Source organism: Dermacentor variabilis, unplaced genomic scaffold, assembly GCF_050947875.1.
Source record: "Dermacentor variabilis isolate Ectoservices unplaced genomic scaffold, ASM5094787v1 scaffold_15, whole genome shotgun sequence".
Taxonomy (NCBI): Eukaryota; Metazoa; Arthropoda; class Arachnida; order Ixodida; family Ixodidae; genus Dermacentor; species Dermacentor variabilis.
In genome coordinates, this window is record NW_027460313.1 from 751,823 (window position 1) to 771,824 (window position 20,002).

The 20,002-nt window shown below is 46.2% G+C and overlaps 1 protein-coding gene across 4 annotated transcripts in view; it reads right to left on the bottom strand.

Moving 5' to 3' along the window:
• The window catches only part of LOC142568011 (DNA (cytosine-5)-methyltransferase 3C-like), a 394,257-nt gene that overhangs the window by 316,911 nt on the left and 57,344 nt on the right, over positions 1-20,002 (bottom strand). For 3 of the 4 annotated variants that reach the window (XM_075678101.1, XM_075678103.1, XM_075678104.1), the window contains exons 3-5: positions 9,135-9,236; positions 1,578-1,680; positions 1,450-1,527 (exon numbers count right to left, since the gene is read on the bottom strand). In XM_075678101.1, the coding sequence (XP_075534216.1) occupies positions 1,450-1,527; positions 1,578-1,680; positions 9,135-9,236 (283 nt within the window). The remainder of the gene's footprint in view (positions 1-1,449; positions 1,528-1,577; positions 1,681-9,134; positions 9,237-20,002) is intronic. The other variant, XM_075678102.1, reaches the window with a different exon arrangement.

A 20,002-nucleotide genomic window follows, 5' to 3' on the forward strand; every position in this document is an offset into this window, starting at 1 on the left:
GTCATCAAAAGCCTTTTGTGCTTTTTTATTGGGGGCACTTCTTGCATTCCATCGGCAGTCTCCAGGTGTGCACGTACTGTTAAAGGGACACTAAAGGTTACCAGAAACTCAAGTTAAAGTGGTAGAGCAATGTTCTAGAACGTCTAAGGCGTCAATATAATCGCGAACAGAGCTTTAGTAACCGAGAAATTGAGGTAAATGCATGACACGATTTGAGACCCCCCAGCGACATTCCGGTACTAGCCCGATGACGAAAGGACTCCTCATAATTTGTGTTACTAATACTCAACTACTCGTATTAAAAATATCATTTCATTCGATTATAAGACGGAAAAAAATGCTACTTGTCTACGTCTATTCGATTCTAAGAAAAAATAACATTTTGACGTTGCCCTTCAGTAATATGGGTGTTCGAAAGGTTTCGTTTTCGCTCGAATCTGCGCGCTCGACTCTGCGCCGCGCACGCTTTGGAGTTTCAGTAGCTTCGTTATCGCGTCGTGCTGTGAGGGTTCTGCTGGCTCACGAAACTTTCATTTGGAACAAGCAGCGAGAATGCCACGTCCATGTGATGTCGTGGGAAGCCCTCGTTGCTTTCCCGCTCCGGAGAGCCGGTGTCGAGGCCGCCGTCGTAGTACGCAACGACGCCGGCAGTGCGAGCCCTCAGCAGCAGGTCGCGCTCGTCGGTGCTCAAATCGCTGAAGTTGAGCCCACCATCGCGAGCCAATCTGTCGGTGTCAGGGTCCATTGCGACGAGCGTCGAAGTTAGCGTCATAGAATGAAGTACCAGCTTATGGGCGTCTTGCGCTGGAGTTTGAGGTATAGTAGCGGCGCCTGGTGGCGGTGAGGGAAACGACATCTGTGTCGTGCCTGCTTGGGTCGTATTGAGCCCTGGCTGTGGCGAAGCACGTTTCTAGGCCGAGTTTTGCGTCGATTCGCACATTTTTATGCCCTGTTGCGAGTGCGAAAAGGCTCGTCGCTTCTCATAGACCACGCCGACCACGCTGCGAGCTCGCCGCAGCCTAGTTTTACGAAAACGGACTCTCCGTGTGCCTTGGGACGTAATGTGGCACGTAATTCGGTTCTCCTTCCGCTAGCCACCATACTCCCGCTTTCGCTCTGCTCTCGGCTCTGTCTTGGCTCTGTTTCTGGCCGCGCGTTCGCGTTTTGCGCAGAAAAGCCGTAGCGCCGTCTGCGGACGCCGTTCTACTCACCGATGGTGCAACGTCACTATGAGACCATGATGTCAGTACTCCTCGATCAGAGGGCGGGCGATTTGAACTGCGCTAGAGTTACGCGGACGCTTCAGAACGCATTTTCTCTTAAAATAAGTCTCTCCTTGGCACGAAACAAGCGTTTTGAGGTTTCTGTAATGGTATTTCAACAGTCCACGTTGACTTAATAGTAACCTTTAGTGTCCCTTTAAATACCCTTGATTTGTGGCCTTCTTACCTGTTCCACTTAGGCTTCGTGGTGGAGTGGGCACTGCTGGGGCAGGGAACCTGAGCGCTTCTTGCACAGTCATGGGCACTGCACAGGAGGTTGGCAGTGACCAAGTTAAGCACACTATGTAAACTCACCTGATCCAGCCACATGGGCTGCCAGGGTGGATGAGTTCTCCAGCGCCCAGACAACCAGGTCCGTGCCCTCAGCTAGGCACGTACAAGACCGGGCTGCTATCACCTGCAGTATTGCCAGAACACCAGTCTGTCAACCCCTTCATTTCAAAAGTCCTGTATTTGAAGAAAACAGGGCTAGTTACTGGTGCATCTTCTAAGGCATAATTCAGGGCAAGACAATGCACAACAACATTCTGTCCTCTCTGTATTGTTTTGCTGTCCCTTGTAGGCTTAATCAAAGTATGATCGCACTTTTTCTAAAGACATAGTCTTCCTTAGCGAGTTACCACCACTTTTCCGTATCGGATGTTGCTATCCTCTTTCGTGCGCCGATCCCGGAGATGGTGCAGCCTATAAATGTGTGCCGATAACGGCCTTGGGACCATTGGTCGCCGTGATGTTCCGTATATATTGTCTGAAGCACACTCGTGAGTTTGCTGTGTATGTTTGGTGCCTTTATTTATGCTGCGGGGATAATGAGTCTAATCCTGAACCTATGATGAAGGCCCAAGAAGAGAAGCATGGTTCTGTATTTTCAACAGTTCAGCGCCTTGAAAGTAATAATGCAAGCTTTCAAGAATCAATAACCAAGGTATTACAGCTTCATGTTTTGGTTAAAAGTGACATAGAGTTTCTAACTAATCAAGTTGTCGAGCTTGAATCAAAGGTTCAGTCAATGACCTTGCTTAACCTTCCCAACAACTTTGATGCAAACCTTCGGAAATCCAACACACGGTTAATGACCTACAATTTATAGTTCAGCAGGCAAACACTTCATTGCCAGCCTCAAGCAAAGACTTCATTTCAAAAATATAGGACAAGGTTGATGATTTAGAAAATCGTCTCGTAGATCAATTATTTTATTTCATGGCCTAATTCGCAACAAAATGAACTCTGGCAATCTTCAGAGTGCCTTGTTATATAATTCTGTGAAAAGCAGCTATAAACAGTCACTTCAGTTGCCACGGCACATCAATTGGGTCATTATTCTGCAGAAAAAACTAGACCGATAATTATCACATTTTTTAATGATAAGGAAGTTGAAACTATACTGAGCTGTGGGTATAAACTGAAGAACATAGCTTTCAGCATTGGCCATGACTACTCACAGGCTGTGCAAGATAAACGTCGCAAGTTGCGCCAATACGGTAAAAGAATCAGAAAAGATGGTGAGCACATGAGACTTGTGTTTAACAGACTAGTGTTAAACAATGACATGTACATCCAGGACACAGATTCAAATCAAGCAGTTTGCTTACCCCAGGATCCAGCAGTTTAACAAACTTCTAATAAATTCCTAATGGCTGTGGTGTGCTTGTCCTCGTCATCATGTGCAGAGAAATTGTGCAGCTTTACCTTTCTGTACATGAACATCAGAAGCGTGATATCTAAAAATATTGCTTTTTTGTCACTCACTTACTCAAGCTCAGCATGCCTCGACGCTTTCACCAAAACGTGGTTGGATGACACTTATCCTGATAGCAGTACAGTTGACAGTTCATGAAAATTCAATTTCTTTTGCTCTGATCGCAAGCAAAGAAGACGTGGTAGCGTGCTCACTTTGGTGAAAAAAGATTACGTTGTTTCGCCTCTCAATACTGTTAGGGTGCAACAAAGAGCGCCGTAAGGCTGACAGCGATATGGCCGAGTCAGACAAGGTTGGGCATGTACTGAAGGGGATTGGTCACGATGATTTTAGCCTGCTCATGTGCACAACTTGTAAAACAGTACAGGACATCATACAAGAGTGTCAACGCTTTGAGCAGGCCGAGAGCCGCTGCATTGCAACGCCGTTCGCACATCTGCCGAACACAGCTGCGACATCCTCTTGTGACGACAGGCTAGGAGTGCAGCGATCATCATCATCAGATGACCTGACACGGATAGTGCGGGGACAACTTGAAGCCGTGGCTCCTGCAGCCCTTTTTTCCGGCCCCAGTGAGCTGAACAACTTGCCTACAGCACCACTAGTGCAGACAATAGTCCACAAAGAATTTGCTAATCTTGGAGTTCATTCTTTATGTGCTGTTGCCACTTCACAGCTGTCTCATGCTGCAGGTCCATCGACTGACCCGCAGTATTCAGCACGCTACCAAAATCCAGCCAAGTGGCGAAACGCACACGATGGCCAATCTGTTATGCCTGCCGGCATATTGGTCACGTTGCTCACCATTGTAAAAACCGTACTGTCTCCTCCCCTCCGCGACAGCCATTCACAAGTTATTATCACCCTGAACAGGGCATCATTACCAGCCTCCATTGGCACCGCAACAGCTAAACAATGACGCTCATGTTCCTTGAAACAGTCTCTCATCGTCATTTCGACGTCACCAGTTCCATTCGCCACCAGCTGGTCAACCATCGTCCCTATCGCCATAGGCGCATCGCCCACCATCCCTTATGCAGCCCCAACGACCATCTCCAGAAAACTAAATGATGCAGCTCCTGGTGGTGACACTGCATTGACGACTTGACAACTAAACTGATCCCTTTGCTGACCAAACAGAACTTGATGGACGTTTAAGTCGATGGCATCAGTGTCCCAGCACTCGACACTAGTGCACACATGTCCATCATGACTGCCCGATTGCACCAATGGCAGAACAAAGTTCTCACACCCGCTGCATCACGCACCCTCCACGTCCAATGGAGGAACGAATAATTTCATTTATTAAGCACAAGTAATTTCCCCTATGTTGTCCTTGGTGTCAGTGTTTCTTGGCTTCTTATGATATGACTAATAAATATCGGGCCCCTCGGTTAACCCGCTTTCTTCTCTGTATTACATTAGGCATATTGCCACAGATACTCATTTCTGAGAAGTATTGTAAAATTACATAACACAAGTAGTGCCATGGTGGCTTTTTTCATGTCAAGGAACAGGGACAGAAAACAATTCACCAATGATTATGATACTAATGCAAAATTTGAGCGCCGTTGTTTACGTGTTTTCATTACGCAATATGTTGGCTGGCACGGACAATCTGTCTCATGCAGCACATTGCAAACGGAGCAACGTGTTCCATGACTGCCTCGCTAATCGGGAGATCGCGAGACGTGGCACGTGGGTGATGCATGGGCTCGATTCACAGTAGCCGCCGCAGGCAGACTTCTGCTAAGGCAGCACTCCGATTCCATAAAAATGACGCATGCTACTTTGGTGCCATCTCATGGCCGTCATCGCCGCAAAACCCATCTTGTGCGGCACAGTTCTCATGCTTTCGCCATACCCTCCTCCTCCGCTTTCCTCCTTGCAGTCTCTTCGTCATAGCCGTGTTTCATCTGCCACTGTGCTTCGCGTTCGCTTTCATCCTTCGCTGTGTTCATTTTCTCAGTTACGAGGAATAACGCCAACACTCGCCGCAGGAACGGGTGCCTAAGGGCTGCGCCCTAATGATTGTCTGTGAACGAAAGCCTCAGGAATGTACACATCAATCCTTGCGAGATCATCAGTTGTAAATCCGACTTCTAAAAATCCAACCCGCCATGGGTGCTTAGTGGCTACGGTGTTGGGCTGCTAAGCACCAGGTTATGGGATCGAATCCTGGCCACGGCAGCCGGATTTCAATGGAGGCCAAATGCGAAAAACACCCGTGTACTTAGATTTAGGTGCACATTAAAGAACCCCAGGTGGCCCAAATTTCCAAAAGTCCCCCACTATGGCATGCCTCATAATCAGATCGTGGTTTTGGCATGTAAAACCCTGTTATTGAATTTTTTTATTTAAATTTCTCAAAATCCGCACTAATATAGGTCGAGCAATTTGTTTCAAGAAATTGTAATAATCGACGATTTATCATCTTTTTCAGTAACTGAAAGCGGCAACTTGTTAATGCAATACGACAGTAACTTGACACTTAGGATGGGTCTTTCTGTTTCCCTCTTTCTATGCCAATGGAAGGTATCCTGCTGCCCAGATAGTATTGAAAACAGACTGCAGTGCAAGTTGTGTGTCAGAGTGAAGATGAAGTGAACGTATGTGTAGGGTGAAGGTTCCAGAGCCCGAGTCAGAGATGTTGAAACAAGAAAAGGCGACATTGCTCGTACTTCTTTTTCCGGTTTTTCTGAATGAATGACATGGAATTGTGGAAAGGTCTCTTTTTGGTGACAAGAAAACTGGAACACTTCATCAGTGCATCCTCTTTTCTGAGGGCGATCAGGGAGTGGGGGGAAAGAGCTAGACATAAGTATACATGGAGTTTTCGGCAGTGGTGCCAGCTGCCCACTGTGGAAGCCTTACAAGGGGACGTGACAGGATCTGTGTATAAACAAGGCCTGCCAATGTCAGCCATACACAAACATTATAACCAAATTGCTGCCTGGAAAACAGGAAAAGGAAGTGAAATGACGACAGGAAAGGCTGAAAGTGAGAGAGATGAAGATTTGAGAGGAGGACAGGAAAAGGCAACAACTGATTTCCCCCGGGTGGGTAATTCCGAGGAGTGCAGACTACGTGAAGCGGAGGCCAAAGGGTTGTGTTGCCTCCGCCAAGGGACCTTAAAGGTCCAAACTTCCGGCATCACCTCAACCCCCAGATCCCCCCCCCCCCTTTTCTCGAACATACCTAAGCCACACATGGTTTAACATGGAAGGGTCCGACCCTCCAGTAGTGTCGCAACATACCAAACACCTGTTGACGCAGATGCCACTGCATGCGACTTGGGCTAATCATCCCATGAGAAATGCTATATGCTGCCACTTCAAGTGTGCCACACAGCAAAAAGAAAAAGAAAGGAGGGAGGCTCATCCTGTGACACGGTCCCTCGGCTTCAGTATGGGAGAAAGCAGGGAAGGAATGCCACTTCCAGAAACTAGTCGAGCCGAAGGATCAGATGTGTTTATTGACAGTAACGCTCGCCTCCTGGCGGCATAGTAGCAGGAAAGTTCCTTTTTTTTTTATATTCTCCAATAAGGAACCAATTTGAAAAATTATCTCCGTAAAACACTCCCTAGATGGCGGGTTACAACTTCTAGTGTATACCCAAAATTTGCAATGGGGCCTAGTGAGAGGCCTTTTAAGGACTCATGATTTTTTGATCACAAAAGCATGAATTACTTGTGTGATGTTCTGGACAAATAAAGACAAATGTTTTTATGTAGTAATAAACCATGTCAATATATTTATTCCCAAGTCTTATATACTAACTGTCCAACTGTAACTATGGCTAATCATGCATGCTGCACTGAAAGAGTGACTAACGAAATGTTTCTTGAAGTAAATGTTAGCGCAACAGTCAAGGATGGGTTCTCACATTCCGTTTCGCAGCGTTAAGCACTGAACTTTCTCATCTAGTCCAGTTACGCCTCTCTTGGCAGCATAACGTTCTCAAGCTCTGACAATTTTTCTTTGATGGGGATCCATTTTGGTGGCTATTTCAGTGCCCCATTGCACGCTGCCATGAAGGAGCCACGCAAGCATAGCAAGGAGAAGCGGATCGATCAGGCACACCACTCTGCCAACCTCTGCCTCTGCTGTGCGACACTGGTGTAACTTATTGCTACTTGAACCACTCAGGGGCACAATCCCCTCTGCCGGTGATCCGCTTGCTTGGCCTTACTCAAACCTTCTCAACTTCTGCTCACCTCTTGCCAGCTGGGAAGGAAAACGCATCAGAGCAGGCAATAATATTTGCTTTGAAATCAAATGGACCTCCTGTATAGACCGTTTTTTCGTAGGCGCCGCCATATTGTGAACGCAGTGTCGCCGCCTATGAGCAGCGCCATACTGGCTTGGGTGAAAGCAGTCTTTTGCATGGCAGGTATATGCTCGGCGGTAGGTTCTGGCATTTGTTTTCGCGGTTGTGCGGTCTGTTTAGTATGACGTGCGTCTTCTACGTGGTAAACGGCTCTGTGAGGCGTGCTGAAGTGGTTTAAGGCGTCATGGCCAGAATTTCTGCTGGCGTTGACGTGGACGGAACACGCAGCCCGATGTGTACGCGCATATTTCAGCCTACAATCAGCCTCGGAGATCAATTGTGTATTTCTGAATGTTCCAATCACTAATGTGACCTTATTGCAGTATTATCCTCTATTTCTAAGCTGCGGTTTAGGAGCCATGAAACATAAGCGACAATCGTAACAGCGTGGGTGTTACGATGTGGGTGTGCTGTTATACTTTTACAAGCGTTCTATTCGCTGCAGGTTAAATTGCGTGACTACTTGTTTGGATGCATGAGGTTTCCACCCATTAATAAAATAGTTTTGGCTAGTAATAGCAGCATACCTTACAGTCCGTATTAAGCTTGTCCAGCAAAGCGACCATTTATGAACTGCGCAAGCGTCCTAAGCAGTAGTAGGTGCTGAATTACAGATATATTTGTTCTATATAGCGCATGGTCCAAGCATACGGCATCGGCGGTTATATATTTATAAACGTTGTGTGGCGTTAGCCCGTTTTCTCTTGCTTTTCAGAGAAAGAGAATGATAACCGAATTTTTTTTTTCGGTTGTGTTCGTTCAGTTCTCTACGACGCAATCACACGTATTACGGAAATTTTGCGCTCAAAAAGAGCCATCGCATTCTTTTTATGCGAACCCTCTCATATATTATGGCTGTATACAGGCCAAAAAGGCAATGCCGAAGCACAGAGCTTATATATGTATCGTGCTGGCTCACCAACCGCAGTGATCGCTGTGTTAAGCAGCGCCATGGGCCTCATGCAGCAAGGCTAGCGTAGACATATCGTAATTTCAAGCGTACTAGACTTGAAATGTGTGAGAACGATGTCAGTATATCACAAATATTTGATAGCGCCTCCCGTTTAGGTGTTTCGTCGTTGCCTTAGGTTGGCCGTGCACGAACAAGCATTCACTCCTGTGTTTTATGTTTTACTCCCTACGCCAATCGATCAGACAGTGAGCTGATTTACCATTTAATGCTGGTAATACAGAGACGCCGGTTTTCTTTGTTCAATTAAAATCGATATAAGTAAAATAGTAAACAACACACACACGCACCGCAACTGATAATGCGTGTACACCGCGGCTGATTATGCGCGTCACATTTTTGCGCCCCCAAGACATATTTCTGCCTACAGTGGTTACCGATGCACCGAAAGGCTTTCCTGACGACCTTATATGAACGAACATGGCATAAATTTCACAAAGTAAGATCTAAAACATCTCGAAATCGTTCCGCAGCACGCGACAGCAATACTTTCAAGCAGCGCCGCGCCGGATCACCCAAGCCAGAGAGGAGGAAAGGCTCTCCGCGCGCCGTATCCTCCTCGCCCGATAAAATGGTCTATATGAGGCGAGCGTCTCATTGGACTGTTCAGAAAACGTTACAGGTTTTTCCGCCCATGCTTGTATTGGTGGGTACATAAATTTGATGTCAGGAGGTTGAAAAAAAATCAAAATGAAATAGCTTTACATTATAGTCCCTCTCATCTGCCGTTAACTGCCATCCAGTTATGTTTCACTGGGAATCTGCAAGATTTAAAGTCTGGGACATACCCAAAGCTTGGCTTCTGGAGCGCGAAAATGCATTCTTTTTTTTCTCGGACATGCTCACACGTACCTTGATGGCCTCATGAACAGCAGCCAGGTATCGCTTGCCGCCCAGCTTAGACAGGCAGTGCCCAAAAGCCAACACAAAATTGGAAACTTTGTGGATGGGAACCTGCAACGACAATGGGTCAAAAACAAAAAGATGAAGACAGTGGTTTTCATTTGTTCACCTCTTGGGCTCAGACATATCTAAGAGCTGCTAAGGTTCAATGGCCTTCAGTGCTTTTCTCAAAACAGAGGAATTTGTTTTCCATTAAGAATCTGAAAAAAAAAAAACATTCTCCTGCCTTGTGTGTCTAACAAAAGTATCTCAGCATGCCAATACTGCAAAGGTCGGCACAGCGATCAGCGTTGCTCAAGTACAGTCTGCGTGTGATTGAATCCACTATTTTATCTTTTAATTAATTCACCGTAAGGCACATACGGGCCAGCAGTTGATGGGGGGACAGGAGCATAAGAAAATACTTGGCACTGACAAATGCACAAGGTGTTGTCAGGAGAAAACAGGCAAAAACCACTCAAACATATATGTTCATGCACTATGGAACATAAAAGATCAGAAAAAAATAGGCAGACCAATAGCTATACATACTAATAAGTGAACTACTTTACATGCAGTAAGGAAATATATAAAATTGGTGCACCCAGCTTTCAGCAATATGCATCAGACGTATTTGTGAAAACACGACCATTTATTATTTCTCCAAACCCTTTACATGGGCAGAAAGAAACATCAAAAGCTTTACGATCCTCTGGCTCCCAAAGAAAATTGTTCAAGAGCTCAGCTCACACAAAGGCTCAGTGAAGCATGTAGCTCCTAGAAAGTATTGAGTGACCAAAATATGGGGTAAAAAGGGGCTTTATAGGTTGGACCACAAATACACAGGTATAAAATGTTTTATACTGTAAAGATTTTGTGTTTTTTGTCCTTTTCATAGTATATAAGCATCACCTGAGCGTGTTCAGGCAAAGACAGTCACAGGGGGGTCCCAACAATTTTTCCATTTCAATTAAATTTTGATACGACAAAGCAAAATCCCTCCCTACATAAAAACAGTTTATTTTTTTCAGCACACACCTTTGTTTCAGCATGAAAAAGACCTTAACAGGCACACAGTGGGAAATGTGGCATACAGTCAAACTAACTTCTAGCAATACTGGTTTTAACAATATAGCGGTTATAACAATGAGAAGCTGCTGCCCTGTCAACTTTTGTATTTTTTCCATGGTGAAATAACTCACTTACTACAATGCCCCGATACCGCATTATTGGTTATAACAATGAAGTCTGGCTGCTCGGTGTGCATGCCGAAAGGTAGTGAAATGTGAAATCCTTTAAAATAAAAAAGAATACAAGAAATTAGAGCCACTGTACGATGTCCAGGTGCCCAAACAGCCGCTGCGTGCTCATTTTCCAGCCTTCTCCAAGCGCCTCTCTCCCGTCGCCCTCCCACCACTCCGAACACAAATGGGCCGTGCCCATAGCTCTATGCTATGCCACCCTCTGAAGCACGAATCGACCATGCCAACTGCGCTGCTCCCAGATTGCTCAGTGGATCCTCATTCAGCCCAGTTCTGCAAACAGCTTTAATCACATGCGTTCATTTTTGTTGGTTGCATCGAAATAGTTCCTGGCCACGTGGCGTCTCAGCCTCGTTTAACTTGCCACCAAAACAAAAAGATGCCTGATCCGCCCACTGATCATCGGCAATGCACGACGTTGCCGGGGAAAAGAAAGCGCATGGCTATAGATTTGAAAACTGAGTGCTTCCAACCGATGAGGCGATCGTCGCGAACGCTAAAGCCCCTCCATACACGTTTCCGCTGACCAGGTTAAGTACCGCGAACCTGCCCTCCTCCTCCACGCTCCTCTCCCACTCACCCCCCTTAGCTTCCGGCGGCAAGCGAAACTTACGTAGCTGCAGCTTCCTGTTCCGAGTGGAAGTGACGCTTTGTTTTTTAGCGTTGTTTACTCTCGCGTCGCTGGAAAGGCTTTAATTGCACGAGCTGCGGTTGAAACTGAATGCGATTCCATCCAAGAACTACCGCCTACTGTAACCAGCGATCTGTTCGCGTTCGCTGCTTCGCGTCAACCTGCGACGGGTTGTGGTACGAGCGACAACGTACAGTGGAATGTAGTGCCTAGGCGCTTGGAGACGACTGCCGTTTTTCATGCATTTGGAAAACAGCGACCACGAACTACTACTTCAGCGGAAAACACAGCTTGTCCCCTTTGCATTCTTCTTATGGTGACTGCCACAGCTCTGCTAAGCACGCGTGGGCGTCTCACCATCGTCCAACGGCAGTCAACGCGGAAATTCCCACAGCGCAACTCCAGGAAGCGGAAACGCCAGAAACGGAAATTTTTAAACTGGGAATGCCGGAACCGGAAATACCGGAACCGGATTTGGTGTGAGGGGAAAAGGCGGTGCAGAACAAAGGTTGTCACTACTTAAGAAAGCGGCGGTGGCGTGTGGATGTAGGGGCTTTAGCGAACACGCTTGCATCGGATAGCAATGGCAATCATGGCAGCGATGACATGGTAGGGCAGGCTGGCTGCCTCAAACGTTGTCCTCACAGGAGGCCCAGCAGATGATTCAATCCCTCCTTCTAGGGCTTTATTTTCACGAGGAACGAACCTTCCATGAAGCGCCTGGATGCCTTGGAAAAGGATGTCGGTAAGCTTTGCGTAAAGAAGAAAGGCTGACAGACATAGGGTTTTCTCGTGCAAGCTAGTGAGAAGTATGAGGCAAGATGCTTGTGGCGATCTCACCTCAGCGTTTCCTCTAGATTTATCAAGTTGACAAGCTGCCGCGGCAACCTTCTCACATTTTTTAGAAGGCCCCTTTTGGGGCCACCAAAGCGATGTCTCGGCAGAGCTCGCATATCGCTTGTTGCCCATGACCTCTCTTTGCAGATGTTATAGCAGCGCCATTCTTTAATGTCGACAGCCACGGCTTGTTGCACGCGATTGGAGCGCCCAGGAACCAGTTAAATGAGTGAACAGAATCAGCAGCCGGATGGAGGAAGTTGGTGGGGAGGGGCATTGGCCGCCCCGCCATTACAGTTTTCACCACATCAGCTCTGCCATCCTCCTATTTCGATTTTTTTCATGCAACCCGGTTATAGCAATTATCGGTTATAACAATGGCATTCTCGTGGCACTTGATTATTGTTATAAGTGGGTTTGACTGTATACAATGATGCAACGCTCCTACTTAAGAGTAAAAAAAATTAAATTTTCTGTATGTTTATACTTATTGTACCTGCCACACAACTTTGTTTATGCAAATAAATTCAATTGTTTGCATATGCTAACAATACAAAACATTACAAACATAGCTTTTGAGCAAGGAGCTCAAAAGTTTGCCTTTTGAGGCAATTTTTTACGTGGCTTGTAGCAAGAGGTACATCTTGTAGATTGCTTTCTCTGAATACAGTGCCACCTTCCAAAGGAGCAGCAACATATTTTTAGTCTTTACCATGTAACATTATTTTAGACTTTAGCTGCAATGTTTGAAAAATTGCAAAACATGTATAATCCGACAGTTCCAAAAAGAAAAACTGTCATCTTCGATTGCGTGGAAATTTCAGCAGACTTATCTTCTCTCAGCAGTCACCTTTATAGACTGTACTAAATGCCTACTCATCGTCACGGTCCTTTTGGTGTATGAGCGTGAAATACGAGTCAAGTAGTAGTCTAACACAAACATCAATTTTTGTCCTTTATAACTGATAATTGTTATAACAGGGTTGCATGAAAAAAAAATCAAAATGGGGGATGGCAGAGCTGTTGTGAGAAAGCTATATGGCGAGGAGGCCAGTGCCCCTTCCCACCACCTTCCTCCATCAGTCTACTGATTGTTTTTACTCGCTTGACTGTTTAACTCTGCTTCATCCATGCTACATCCATGCTTTATCCATGCTCCGCTGAGGCATCGCTTTGGTGGCCCCAGAAGGGGCCTTTTAAAAAATGCAAGAAGGTTACTGTGGCAGCCTGTCAGCTTGAGATATCCAGAAAAAATGCTGGGGCGAGATCGCCACAAGCATCTCCCCACCCACGCACTTCTCATTGCCTTGCACGAGAAAACCCAGCCGTGCTTGCGTTACGCGAAGCTCGCCGACATCCTTCTCCAAGGCATCCAGGTGCTCCATGTCGTGCAGCAGAAGTTTCCTCATAAATAATGAAGCCCCAGAGAGACTGAATCAACTGTCAGGCCTCCTGTGAGGACAACGTTGAGACAGCCTGCCCTATCACATGATCGCTGCAGTCGTTGCTATCCGATGCAAGCACGTTCGCAACGATCACCTCATCGGTTACAAGCACTTAGTTTCTAAATCTATACCAGTGCACTTTCTTTTCACCAGCTACGTCGTGCATTGCCAATGATCAGCAGGCATACCAGCTACCTTCGGTTTTGGCGACGAGTCAAATGAGGCTGAGAAACCACATGGCCAGGAATGATGCCGATGCAATTAACAAAGACAAGCATGAGCAATCTAATGAGTTGGCAGAACTGTGCAGAATGAGGGGCCAGCAAGCAATCTGGGAGCAGCGCAGTTGGTGTGGTCCATTAGTGTTTCAAAGGGCGGCACGGCACAGAGCTACGGGCACAGCCCATTTGTATTCGGCGAGTGGAAGGGCAACGAATGAGAGTCACGCAAGGTTGGCGATGTGGAGAGCGCTGCAAAATGAGCACGCATCGTGCAGCAGCCCGAATTTCTTTTCCTTTATTCTTTTCAAGGATTTCCCATTTCATTACCTTTTGGCACGGACACCCAGTAGCCAGGCCTCATCATTGTAACTGATAATGCGGCATGGGGGCATGGTAGTAAGCGGATTATTTCGTCAGAAAACATACAAAAGTTGATGGTGCAGCAGCTTCTCATTGTTATAACTGATATATGAGCGAGTTCGACTGTATACACATATCTGCGATTTTAGCAAGTAAAAATAAGTACATTCAGTCACTTCTTTCCACAAGATCTAGCTGCTTTGGTAGACTTTGGTAGACTTGTCGCACCTGCGATGCAGAGTGCCTTGACATACTGAAGAACAGTTGTTCTTCAGTATGTCAAGGCAACTGTTCTTCATTATGTCAAGGCACACTGTGCACAGATGTGACATTTCGCTGCTATGTGTTTCATGGTAATAAACCTCAGTTGCTAGCTACCGCTCATCCCGTCCACTCCTTCGTCTTGCGTCCCATCTGAAGTCATGGTTCTTTTCCTCTTTAAACATGTCGGACCAACTGGCCCAAGATTCCCCCCTCTTGAACCTGCGTACTTACTGATGCAAGCGTATTTCATTCTCATGCTTATCGAGCTTTATGTTGCTACGTTTCTGTGGACGTTAACATGTGTGAGCGCCTCTTAATGAGAGCATTTGTTGGAACACGTGCATGTTTAATGTGGTGTACAGTCAAGCCTTGTTAATATGTACTCCGCCGGGAACGACATTTAGGTACGCACTAAACGATGTACGAATTAACTGCCAATGCCAGTTTAGAAGCTACTTAACAGCCGGAAAAGAACTACATCAGAATGCTCTCAAACACACAGGCGAACAGGCTTTATTTGTGCGTAGGCAGCAAAAAATCGGCGATCTTCACTCGCCACCGTGGTGGCCTTGCCGCGACATCTTCCAATTCGGTAAAACCGCGAGCACGTTTGTCCTCGAGGCCCCGCTTCTCTGCGAAAGCTCGCAGACACTCAAGGCACGCGCCATGTCAGATAATGAAGGGCCATCATCCAGTTCCACATTGTCGCTATTGTCATCACTTTTGCCTGAAGATGGGCAAGGTGCGACAGCGGCAACAATGTCGCTATCCAGGAACTCCGCGAATGTAACAACATCTACATTGATGTCTCGATAACATAAACACGATGCGCCACAGCAAAGACCGTTGAACACCACGACAACACCACGACCGTAAACACACTGGCGGAATGTAGAAAAAAAATTCACGCAGGAACTCCTCTGGAACTAGTCCAAGTATGCGTAAGCATTGTGCCACTTGCTGATCTCCACACAGCCAGGTGTCAATGTTATTGATCTGGCCGGTACAAACGACAACGCTGCGGCGACACGAACGGCGCAAGGTGCACTGCTAACGCAAGCAAAGTACTGCATGTGCTGGCGCCCGGTGCGCTGATGACAATTCTAATCATTAAAAGATGTTATCGCTCACAAGCGCCTTATCCATCCGCGTCGAACCATTATGGGCAAGGTTCTGACTAATGCTGTATAAGTCACGGGCCACTTTTTTCGTTGCGACGATAGATTGTTTTTTACAGGTACTACTCCAGGAAAGCACATGTAACCAGAAGACGGAGGCCTCAGGAGAGTACCTGAGATTACAACAAAGGAGGCAGCGCAGGATCTCCAGAGCACCTAAGGGGTAGCGGGGGAATCAAAGGTGGAAGCAGGGCAGCCCGTCACACACCCCTGGGTGCCCCGTTATACACCCCTGGCACATACAGGCCCCTGGCACACTTCGGTTTCGGTGAGCCCCAGCCATGCCCCAACCCACGGACCAGTTCGGGTTCTAGCTTTGATGTCCCCGTTGCCGCTTTGGTGTCCTGGAGGTGTCACCAATATTTCAAAATAATGACAGATTGTTGCAACTAGTAAAAAACACGATTGAATAAATATAATTACGTCCAGCCGCCAACTTGTGATGCTAAGTTCAACACTACCACGTCCTACAATTTCTGCAACACTAGTCAGAACTTTGGCCCATTATGAACCGTGATCAAACGTACACCGGCGGCACCTGCGTATATGGCACGGCCACGCGGACCGTATCTTGAAAACGATTAGCGATGCAGACAGAGTATGCAGACTGCTAATAACTCTGCGTGCTGCCCTTTCGCTGCTGCGCGCTGGAGAGATGCGCAGGCCCACATCTTGAAAGCGATCTGCGAAAGGGGCAGGGTCCGGCTTGTGCCGAGAGCTTTGTGAGCACTGTTCTCGCCACCTCGTTCGCGTTGAAGCGACAGGCAGCGTGAACGTAGTCGCTCACTGCTACCGACTTTCCCTTGAAAGTGGACGTCTTATGGGATAGTCAGAGGGAAATTTTCCTTTGTTGGGTAAGCATAGAAATGCCAATGCATTTAAAAAAAAAAAAATTTGCTTCTGCGCGGTTACTATTATAATTAGATTGGATTGGGTTCGAGGGCGACAGCGAATTTGCACCCCTACCGGCAGCTTCTTCGCATTACTGGAAGCAAATCTCAAAAGCCATGCTTTTGTGTGCTGCAATTGGCAACAGCTGTATGAGGTATGAGCAGGAAGCACATCATGGCCACCAAGTTTAAACATCACTATTGCTGGCAGCTGTCGTCCGGGTGTCTCAACTCGAGAATCGTCAGCACATGATATTTTGCCGATGTTGTGCCTGTGCGTGTAGAACAAGAAAGAAAATAGTACGCACCACAGTGTAAGAATAGGTTAGGTAAGCACCACGGTGTAAGAATAGGTTAGGTGAGAGAACGGCGCGGAGGCGACGCTTTGTGCAGAGAGGCGAATTAAATTCTGGTTAGGAGACTTAAGGTCCCTCAATAAAACTTGAAGGTAGCGACATTCCTCCTTGCCCAGCCTCTCCTTCTCCCGGCCTTCTCGCAGCTCGCTCTCTCTCTCGTAGCGCACCTTTGCAGTTTGGCCATGTTTGGCCGGTCGCTCGGAAGCCGCCCTTAGAGTTACACGAGGTGAGGCATTAAAATTGCTTTTGGGTGTTTGCGCATGAATTTTTAACAGTTAAGGCTTGACTATTGTGTCCTGTGCTAGCGGTGATAATGGAACGCTATGAAACTAGCGGAAGCAGCTGTTTTTTGTGCTTTTCCAGCGCATAACTGCGTGCTTGTTTTGTGGCTTTGGGTTGGCTACCTGCTTCCAGTTAGAAGGCTTTTGAGGCTAGTTTGGTGGACAAATTCCTTTTAGTCTCGAGTACTAGCACAAGAATCAGAATTCTTCGTCTCACCAATAATGTATACACAATGTACACAATGTTTATATACACGCCAGGGCTTTGAGTGTTATGTTGTCCACTGCCATACATTGTACTCATAGGCAAGAACACTGTCGTGGGTTGCACAGATCAACCCGCTTCGCGAGTTACTTATATTGCATTGATCAGATTTGGCTTTCTAAATTTAGACACTTGCCCGGCGTGAAAAAATTGCAATGAAGGTTTCGCCAATACATGCAAAAGGCGATGCGCTTGCATGTGTGTAGCTGCCGATTCAACAAGTCGGATGCATTTGCGCTGATAGTATGTGTGTACCCAATCGACTACTGTGTATGCAGCTTGCGCACCTTCATAATTTAAAAATCTTAGTACCATGATGACCGAACGCAAGGCACGTGACATATTTGCCTGACCAGCAGGAGCGTCATGTAGAAACATGCACGTTCAACGCAGAGCATCTTGGCTATTCTTATTGTTTCGTCCTGACACTGGCATCTCTTTATGCAGTGAAACTGGTCCTACGCTTTTATGACAAACCGGTGCCATTGACTTTCAAGCACAAACATCACAGTGGAACCTGAGCTTCATTTGTGAAGAAAGCGCAAGGACGAAAGTTACACATAGAAATAGTTTCCACCAATGAGTACTTTCCCCCTTTGCACTATTCCAATTAAATCAATATGAGCCATCAAACTCATGCACTTTATCCTGCCGAGAAGGCAAAGTGGAGAGAGCCTACTCACAATGGTCAAAATCATTTGCGCAAGTAGTGAACAGCTTCTCCTTGCAAAATATGTTCACAGTGCCTAACAAAAGCAGGGACTGACAAAGTTACGCACTCTTAGTACTACAACAATAACATGTGTTACGTTTCTATAACTATATATGACAGAGCACAGCCTACGCACTCCCTAGCTTCATACACCTGTTTACAATAGCGCGATCAGGAAAAAAAAAAACTGAACAAGCATCGAGAATAGCACCCGCGCATAAGCTTACCCATACCTGAGCTCCGTACCCCTCAACAAAGAAAAAAGCTCCATTTGTACGTCTTCACCTCTAGTACTCTTAAGGTCAATCCCTAGCATAAAACAAAACAAAAACTGAGTTCTTAAATGACGCGGTTAGCCACAAAACTTAGCCAAAATACCCGAAATTTCTTGCGAAAGCCTCGCTCCAGAAACTTGACGGCCAACTGTCATGGTGGTGAGTATGCCGAGACACGGAAAAGAAGAAAAAATGTAGAAAAGGGCGCGAAAAATACCATGTGAGGGCGCTCAACCAATTCGGAGACGCAGACCTCTCCTGCCTCCTCGCAGCAGTGGCGGCAGCAAGATAAAAGCATGTCGCTACCTTTAAGTTTTATTCAGGGACCTTAACGCCCACCTAAAGCCCCTCCATTTACGCTGGTCTCGTTCGCTGCGCCTGCTATTGTGATCGTGCACATGTGTGTTAGCCCTTCAATCTGCTTCATTTGTTAATGTATTGGTGTGATACGCGATGGGAAAGCGCCTTTGTACTGCACTGCAACACGTGTTATAAGTCCTGTAAGAAAAGTGAGAAAGAAACTTGGCATACGACAAACCAAGATGTATGCACTGAAAGATAAGCAGGGTAACATCATTAGCAATCTCGAAGATATAGTAAAAGAAGCGGAAGAATTCTATACTGACCTGTACAATGCCCACAGGAGTCAGGATACATCCATTAGAAATGGTAATGAACAGGATACAGAAACTCCTCCTATAACTAGCGATGAGGTCAGAAGGGCCTTGCAAGACATGAAACGAGGAAAAGCGGCAGGAGAAGATGGAATAACAGTGGATTTAATTAAAGACAGAGGAGACATACTGCTTGGAAAACTGGCGGCTCTTTATGCGAAGTGTCTATCCCTGCAAGGGTTTAAGAAAACTGGAAGAATGCAAACATTATACCAACCCACAAAAAGGGAGACGTTAAAGAATTGAAAAATTATAGGCCCATTAGCTTACTCCCAGTATTATATAAAATATTTACCAAAATAATCTCCAATAGACTAACAGCAACACTGGTGTTTAGTCAACCAAGTGAGCAGGCTGGCTTCAGGATGGGATACTCTATAATGGATCACATCCATGTCATTAATCAGGTTATCAAGAAATCCGCAGAGTACAATAAGCCTCTCTATAGGCTTTCATAGATTATGAAAAGGCATCTGATTCAGTAGAGATACCGGCAGTCATACAGGTATTACATAATCAAGGAGTACAGAACGCTTACGTAAATACCTTAGAAAATATCTACAGAGGTTCTGCAGCTACCTTAATTTTACACAAGAAAAGCAGGAAGATACCTATAAAGAATGGGGTCAGACAGGGAGACACAATCTCTCCAATGCTATTCACTGCATGCTTGGAAGAAGTATTCAAGCTATTAAAGTGGGAAGGCTTAGGAGTAAGGATCAATCTCAGCGAATATCAAGGCGAATATCAATTAAGGCGAATATCTCAGCAACCTTTGGTTTGCCGATGACATTGTTCTATTCAGCAACAATGCAGACGAGTTACAACAAATGATGAGGACCTTAACAGAGAGAGTGTAAGAGTGGGGTTGAAGATTAATATGCAGAAGACAACGATAATGATGAATAGCTGGGCAAAGGAACTAGAGTTCCGGATCGCCAGTCAGCCTCTAGAGTCTGTGAAGGAGTGCGTTTACCTAGGTCAATTCATCACAGGGAACCCTGATCATGAGAAGGAAAGTCATAGAAGAATAAAAATGGGTTGGATCGCATACGGCAGACATTGTCAGCACCTGACTGGAAGCGTACCATTATCACTGAAAAGGAAGGTGCACAATCAGTGCATTTTACCAGTGCTCACATATGGGGCAGAGACTTGAGACTGACAAAGAAGCTTGAGAACAAGTT